The 8,369-nt window shown below is 42.5% G+C and overlaps 1 protein-coding gene across 10 annotated transcripts in view; it reads right to left on the minus strand.

Annotated features, from left to right (window-relative positions):
* Syne1 (spectrin repeat containing nuclear envelope protein 1) overlaps positions 1-8,369 on the minus strand; it is a 493,437-nt gene that overhangs the window by 186,076 nt on the left and 298,992 nt on the right. For all 10 annotated transcript variants that reach the window (XM_029532807.1, XM_029532801.1, XM_029532799.1 and 7 more), the window contains 4 exons: positions 4,824-5,161; positions 4,495-4,639; positions 2,879-3,097; positions 1,019-1,272 (listed from right to left, as the gene is read on the minus strand). In XM_029532807.1, coding sequence (XP_029388667.1) covers positions 1,019-1,272; positions 2,879-3,097; positions 4,495-4,639; positions 4,824-5,161 — 956 coding nt within the window. The remainder of the gene's footprint in view (positions 1-1,018; positions 1,273-2,878; positions 3,098-4,494; positions 4,640-4,823; positions 5,162-8,369) is intronic.

Below are 8,369 nucleotides of genomic sequence, written 5' to 3' on the forward strand. Positions count from 1 at the left end.
TGTGTGTGTGTGTGTGTGTGTGTGTGTATGGAGGGGAATATGAGTATATATGCATGTGCAGATGCACATATATGTGCATGTATATAGAGGTCAGAGGTCAAACTTGGGTACAATTCCTTAGGAGGGTTTATTATTATTATTATTATTATTATTATTATTATTATTATTATTATTATTGAATAGAGTTTATTCAGGGCATGGGGAAGGGAGTTAAGAGGGTAGCAGAGGCAGAGAAAGGCAGAGAGAAGGAGAGAGTAGAGAAACGGGGGCCGGCCATGGCCACATGGAGAAAGGGGTGAAGGTAATTGGGAGTAAGGGGACAAGAGGCAAGAGGCAAGAGAGAGGCAAGAGTGTAATAGGGTAAGAGAGCTTTTTTGTTTTGTTTTGTTTTGTTTTTCTGAGACAGGGTTTCTCTGTGTAGCCCTGCCTGTCCTAGAACTCACTCTGTAGACCAGGCTGGCCTCGAACTCAGAAATCTGCCTGCCTCTGCCTCCCAATTGCTAGGATTAAAGGCATGCACCACCCCTGCCTGGCTTCCTCAGGAGTTTTTAATCTGTCTGTTTTGTTTTGTTTTGTTTTGTTTTGTTTTGTTTTGTTTTGTTTTGTTTTTCAGACAGTATCTATGGAGCAGGCTAAGCTGCCTGACCAGGAAGCTCCAGAGATACCTCTATCCCCATTGCTGGCATTACAGCATGTGCTATCAGGTTCAGCTTCTTATCTTTCTTTTTAAATATAAGTGCTGAAGATCAAACTTGGGTGATCATGCTTGTGCAACACGTACTTTATCAGCTACGGGTATCCTCTCTCCTGGGTCTTCTCATTGCATAATATTTCTGTTATCAAATATGTACTTGTCTAATGAAAGAATGGAGGAGTTACTAAAACCCAGCCGTAGAAGAGATAGGACTAGATCTACACACTTGGCAGCTCTGTGATGGAGCAACCCCGTGCCTGAGAACCTCATATGTCCCTGAGTTAAGGCCCATTGTAATAGTGAACAAAACAGGTGTGTAATTACTTGAGACACTGGTCTTGCAGCGCAGCGATGTCCCGCAGGATGGGCACCTCAGTTCCAGGGAAGGCTCCGTCTTGAAGCATGCTTAGCGCTCGCTGCTGTAGCACACCCAGGGCCAGCTGCTGACGCTCCAGATCCATCAGATATGTGTCGTGACTTTCAAGGAGGGTCATGAGCTCTGCTTGTGAGGCTTTCTCTGTCCCACTTGCAGGTAATCTACCTTGGAGTTGATTGATCACTTCAGTGGTTTCTTTGACCTAAGAACAAGCATACATCCTATGAAGCTCAGAATTACATTGAAAAGAATGTGGCAAGGCCGCTCTTAATGACATCATTAACAGTGATGACACAAACCACAAACTTCAGAAATTAAAACTGAGATGCTGTTGTTAGCATAAGAGACCACCTTCCCTACCCTGTGTTTAAATTATTGATCCCCAAATCTTATCAAGGCAGGCATAGACTACAAGTGGCAGAGAAACTTTAAACGAACTGAACATACAAAACATCCACTTTTAAAGTTGGCGTGTGTGTGTGTGTGTGTGTGTGTGTGTGTGTGTGTGTGTGTGTGACAAAGTAGACATGGCAAGAAGACATGGCTAAAACACCTAATGGGTGGAAGAAATTATACACAGATTTGAGGCATTAGTTAAATTCTCATTTTTAGAACAAAGAAAAAAAAATGATTTTGTGCTTTTTCCAAAATAGGTTAAAAACCAATAGGACTCTCACCCTGGCTTGCGTTCCTTTTGAAATTTCATTGCTTAATTTTCATTTTAAAAATGTATTTATATATTCATATTGGAATATTTATTTATTATTATTTGGGTATGTGGGCATGCGTGTGTGCACACACTTGAGAGGCATGCACAAAAGTGAGAACACAGCTGTATATGTAACACACATGTAGATAACATGGGACAACTTTCAGAAGTCTGTTCTCACTTCACTGTGGGTTCTGAGGATCAAACTGGGTCGTCAGCCCCCTATCATGAGCTTGGCTCAAGCATTTCGCTGGCCCTTACTTATTTTAAAGTTAGCATACAAAAGAACCAATTTCCCTCTAAGATTTTCATACATTCTTGGTTTTGGTTGAACCCATTCTCCACCTTTCCAATCTCCCTGGCTTTCTTCATCCTGACTGACCCTTGTATGCATTCTTCTGTCCCCTGTACTGGGTTTTTCTACTCCATGTCACATGCACATTACTCTCCCTGTGCCGTTTGATTCTAACTTGGAACTAAACTGTACAAGGCACACAACACGCTGCTTCATAGTTTAGTTTTCATGAAACTGAAAGAAGAATGGGAGTTTCACAAGATGAAGTTCAAAAGAACAGCAGGTGGCTGTCAGCATGAGAAATGCCTCACCCCTCTGCCCCTCAGTCTAGAGTATTTGAATGCTTGATCCCCAGATGATGGCCTTCTTTGAGGGGGTTTAAGAGGTGTGGGCTTACAGGAGGAAGTAAGTCACTGTGGAGAGGCTTTGAGAGCCAAAATCTTCCCCTACTCCCAGCTTATGCTGGCTTTTTGTGCATGAGGTTCAAGATGTGAGCTGTTAGCTTGTTGCTCCGTCTGCCATGCCCGCTGCCCGCTGCCCGCTGCCCGCTGCCCGCTGCCCGCTGCCCGCTGCCCACTGCAATGCCTCCCTGCCGTTAGGGGAATCTAACGCTCCGAAACTGTAAGCCAAAATATACTCTCTTCTTCTATAAGTTTCCTTGATCCTGGTGTTTTATCACAGTCACAGAAACCGAACGAATGTAAAGGCAAAACACCAGTTTTTCAAATACACGCTAATCTCCGAGGAATCTCCTCCGGATAGTGAAACAAAACACGACTTAAGCCAATCTGTAGTGAAAGTTACCTTAGCGCTCAAGCGCTTCCACTCATCTACTGCATCTTCCAGAATCTTCTCCTGGTCCTGGGCCACAGCACGGAGACGCGTCCAGCGCTGCCAGACAGTGGTCATCGACCTGCTTAGGGTCGCTTTGCTCGCATCGTTTCCGGTTTGCTCTAGTTGTGATGCTTTTTCCTCCAGAGCCACAATTTTCTCATGGAAAGAGTCAACTACAGACACTAAAGCCTAGTGTAGGGTTGGGGGTGAGTAGAGGGGGTTAGAGAAACATTGATTTGTTTTTCTTTTAAGTTCTGTGGACTTGGCTAAAGCCCTACTGCACAAAAGAAAGATTTCTATATAAATTTACGTTCCTCAGGCAGTCGTGATGGTACATGTCTATAAGCCTAGAGCTGGGGAGGCAGAGTGAAAGATCCAGGAGGTCAAGATATCCTCAGCTACATGGAAAGTTTAAGGCCAGCCTGGGTTACCTGAAAGCCTGCCCTTAAAAATCCAAAAGTAGGGCTGGAGAGATGGCTCAGCTGTTAAGAGCACCGACTGCTCTTCTAGAGGTCCTGAGTTCAATTCCCAGCAACCACATGGTGGCTCACAACCATCTGTAATGGGATCCGATCTGATCTGATCTCTTCTGGTGTGTCTGAAGAGAACGATGGTATACTGATATACATAAAATAAACTAATAAATCTTTTTAAACATTCCAAAAGCAAATTAATAATTATGAATACATTTTGTTTCCTTTAATAACTCTACTTTAAAATTATACTTATCAGAGTGGGGTTTAGGTTTATTTTGAGAGGCAAAATTTATTTATTTATGAAAGATAAGTTATTTTCTACTTGAGATGAATTTTTTTTTTAATTCCTGAAAATCAACAAAAATTTACTTTTGCTATTTTGGAGTGTTATGGTCTCCCTTCTGTTGCTATGCTAGATGAGGGGCGTTCAGGAATTAATTTCTGGATTTTATTATAGCCCAATTAATCAAGAGACAGTATTAGCTGCCCTTTAAAAGGTTTGTTTGTTTATTTATTTATTTATTTACTTACTTATTCATTCATTCATTCATTCATTCATTCGTTCGTTCGTTCATTCTGGGGGGCTGGCAGGACACGGGCAGGAGTTAAAGATGAGTTTTTATAAGTTAGTTCTCTCTACCTTGCTTTGCAGAGGATAGCTCTCTGGTTTTTTGCTGATGCACTGATTCCTAGAGCTTCTGGGAGTGTCTCCCATTGCTATCTCCCTTCTTGCTTTTGGGGTGGTAGGCTTGCTAACCTGTGCCTCAACATCTTGCTTCTTATGTGGATTTAGGGAGTGTGAATCAGGCGGTCAGGTGCCAGGCTTGTGTAGCAAACACTTTTACCCACTGAGCCATCTCCCCAGCCCTTTACTGCCATGTTAAAGCAACCCTATCGTACCAGAAGCAGATAGTTTGGATTTATCATTGGGGCCTTAGCTATGCATTTCATGTGAGCATCCTCAATCGTGAAATGTGTTTATTAGGCCTTTATCACACCGAAGGAAGCAAGATGGAAATAAAGACTTAAAGACATGATTCTGAAAACATCATATCACAGAGACTGTTGCAATTAACACAGAAAGACTAAAATAATGATAACAAACCTGACCTTGTGTTTTGACAGCTTTTCTTCAGCTTCTTGGCTGGAAGATGTCTTTAACACTGCAAACTCCGACAGCCTCTTCTCTGCATCGTTCATCAACTCGATAAGCCCTTCCCTGGCTTTCTGATACTCTTGCCACTGAACCATACATCTTGAAAGAGTCCAACAGAAATAAATAAATAAGTAAATAAGCAATGCAAACCCAGTTATTTCTACACAGAGCTCTGTTGCCCACACGCCGGATGATAAGAAAGAAAAATGAATTTGTGTGATAACGTATGTCACTATATATTATATTAGCATGCTGCTGTTCTGCAAGAACCTACTCCAAATACCTCTGCAGGAGGTCCTGCTGGGTGTGGGAGTCCTGGATGATCCCCTGACTCCTTTTTTCTAGGGAAGCCATCTTCTGTGCCAGTTCTTCCTTTCCTATGGGCTTAATGAGTGGGTCCAACCTGGCCACAAGACCGCGGAGCTCCTCCATGTTGCTGTGGAACTGATCCTCTGTTTTGAAAAATTCCAGGTGACTTTTGAGGTTTTCCTCTGCGCTTTCAACATCCAGGCCGTTGCCTGCCAGCTGTAACATTTCTTGGGCATCGTCAAGCCAATCATTAGCTGCTTGGAACACTTGGTAATACCTTTGACAGAGACTGTATATTTCGGTCAAGGTTGCCTGAAAGACAGTCATTGTGATAGAATCAACTTCTGCTCACAGTAGGTTTGTAAGATGTCTTTCCAACTCGTTTCTAGTTCTCAGCTCTATGAATGCCATGAGAAGTTAACAGGTAATTTGGGAGACATTATTTTCATGGTGAGTGCATTTGAATCCTTTATTCCCCCTTTAAAAAAATCTTACCACAGCTCTAATGCTGTAGTTAAGATACACAATAACGAATAAGTAAGGAGAGAAATGAACTATAAATTTATGTTAGCATCTTGAATGGTCTTGTAACTATGGTTTTTTTTTTCTTCTTCTTCTTCTAAAGGCAAAATACAAGGCTTAGTAGCATGTTTCTGGTTGGATGTTTTGTGAAGTAGTTATGCCTCAGTGGGCTAAAAGAATGATAACATTCAACTTCCAAACTAGCCTCTGCCAGATTCTGGAAATAAACAGATTTATTTGAGCTGAGTCTTGAGCAGAAGACTAAAATAGAAGGAGTGGAAATCCACAGGGCTTGCTGCTATAAATCCAGAAGGGAGGGAAACACTCTAAGCAGCCATCAATGAATAGACAAGCAGAGCCACATTAACAGTAAAGATGGAGGCCATCGTCGGGGGTCGGCCGTGAGCAAGGGGAGAATGGGCAGGCAAACAAAGGGAGAGCACATGGCTTAGAAATGCTTCCGGGGTAGGGACTGGAGAGATAGCTCAGGGGTTAAGAGCACTGACTGCTCTTCCAGAGGTCCTGAGTTCAATTCCCCAAAACCACATGGTGGCACACAGCTATCTGTAATGGATGCCCTCTTCTGGTGTGTTCGAAGACAGCTACCATGTAGTCATAGAATAAATAAATCTTTAAAAAAGAAAAAAAAGAAAGAAATGCTTTCAGAGACATGGAAACCTACAAACAGCTGGATGGAGATGACCAGAGTGAGCCTAACTGATTAAAACTTGTGTTCAAGAATCATCACTAACTCAAAAATAATAATAATAATAATAATAATAATAATAATAATAATAATAATAATAATAACAATAATGATAATAATGATAATAATTCCTGTGATAAGTCAGTGGTTCTCAACCTGTGGGATTCAACCCCTTTGGGTGAGAGTCACATTTCAGACACACTGCATATCAAATATTTACATTATGATTCATATTAGAAGCAAAATTATAGTTAAGAAGAGCAACACACTCAGAGGAATCTTGGAAATGTGTAAATTTAGTCAAGTTGAAAAGTAATACCAGTGGGGTACAGAGCTAAACAAAGAATTCTCAACTGAGGAATACCGAAGGGCTGAGAAGCACCTAAACAAGTGTTCAACATCCTTAATCATCAGTGAAATGCAAATCAAAACAACCCTGAGATTCCATCTCACACCAGTCAGAATGGCTAAGATCAAAAATTCAGGTAACAGCAGATGTTGGCAAGGATGTGGAGAAAGAGGAACACTCCTTCATTGCTGGTAGGATTGCAAGCTTGTAAAACCACTCTGGAAATCAGTCTGGCAGTTCCTCAGAAAACTGGACATAGTACTAACTGAGGACCCAGCAATACCACTCCTGGGTATATATCCAGAAAATGTTCCAACTGGTAATAAGGACACATGCTCCACTATGTTCATAGCAGCCTTATTCATAATAGCCAGAAGCTGGAAAGAACCCAGATGTCCCTCAACGGAGGAATAGATACAGAAAATATGGTATATTTACATAATGGAGTACTACTCAGCTATTAAAAACAATGAATTTATGAAATTCTTTTTTTTTCTTTTTGTTTTCTTTTTCAAGACAGGGCTTCTCTGTATAGCCCTGGCTGTCCTGGAACTGACTTTGTAGACCAGGCTGGCCTCAAACTCAGAAATCCACTTGCCTCTGCCTCCCAAGTACTGGGATTAAAGGCGTGCACCACCACCGCCCAGCAAATTTATGAAATTCTTAGGCAAATGGATAGAACTAGAAAATATCATCCTGAGTGAGGTAACCCAGTCACAAAAGAAAACACATGGTATGCACTCAGTGATAAGTGGATATTAACCCAAAAGCTCAGAATACTGAAGATACAATTCACAAACTACATGAAACTCAAGAAGAAGGAGGACCAAAGTGTGGATACTTTGATCCTTCTTAGAAGGAAGAACAAAATGCCCATGGAAGGAGTTAGAGACAAAGTGTGGAGCAGATAATGAAGGAATAACCATCCAGAGACTGTCCCACCTGGGGATCCATCCCATATACAGTCACCAAACCCAGACACCCTGTGGATGCCAACAAGTGCTTGCTAACAGAAGCCTGATATAGCTGTCTCCTGAGAGGTTCTGCAAGTGCTGGACAAATACAGAAGTGGATGCTCACAGCTCATCCATCACAGGACTAAGCACAGGGTCCCCAATGAAGGAGCTAGAGAAGAGACCCAAGGAGCTGAAGGGGTTTGCAGCCCCATAGGAGGAACAACAATATGAATTAACCAGTACCCCTAGAGCTCCCAGGGACTAAACCACCAACCAAAGAGTACACAAGGTGGGACTCATGGCTCCAGCTGCATATGTAGCAAAGGGTGGCCTAGTTGGTCATCAATGGGAGGAGAGGCCCTTGGTCCTGTGAAGACTCTATGCTCCAGTGTAGGGGAATTCCAGGGTCAGGAAGTGAGAGTGAGTGGTTTGGTGAGTGGGGGTGGGGGTGGGGGTGGGGGGAGGGAACAGGGGGTTTTCGGTGGTGAAACCAGGAAAGGGGATAAGATTTGAAATGTAAACAAAGAAAATATCTAACAAAATATAATAGTTGTTTTATAAATTATATATAAATATGGAAAGATGGGGAGCAGAGCCCGGGAAGCCTGGGGTTGGCAGTCTGACATTCTGAGAGAAAGGCCAGGTTTGGATAAGAAGTGTCCCCCAAAGGCATTTGGATCATTCTGTCCCCAGCTGTTGGTGATGTTTGGGAAGGCTAGAGGTGTGGCTTTGCTTGAGACAGGCATTGAGAATTTGCTCCGTCTGCTTTCTGCTTGTGCTTGATGAAAGCATTCAGCTTCCTGCTCAGGCCGCCCTGCCTGCCTGCTGTCAAGCTTGCCTGCTTTCCCCTCTGGAATTTTAAACCAAAATGAACTCCTTCTACAAGTCGAAGAAGAAGAAGAAGAAGAAGAAGAAGAAGAAGAAGAAGAAGAAGAAGAAGAAGAAGAAGAAGAAGAAGAAGAAGAAGAAGAAGACGAGGAGGAGGAG

Source organism: Mus pahari, chromosome 21 (assembly GCF_900095145.1).
Source record: "Mus pahari chromosome 21, PAHARI_EIJ_v1.1, whole genome shotgun sequence".
Taxonomy (NCBI): domain Eukaryota; kingdom Metazoa; phylum Chordata; class Mammalia; order Rodentia; family Muridae; genus Mus; species Mus pahari.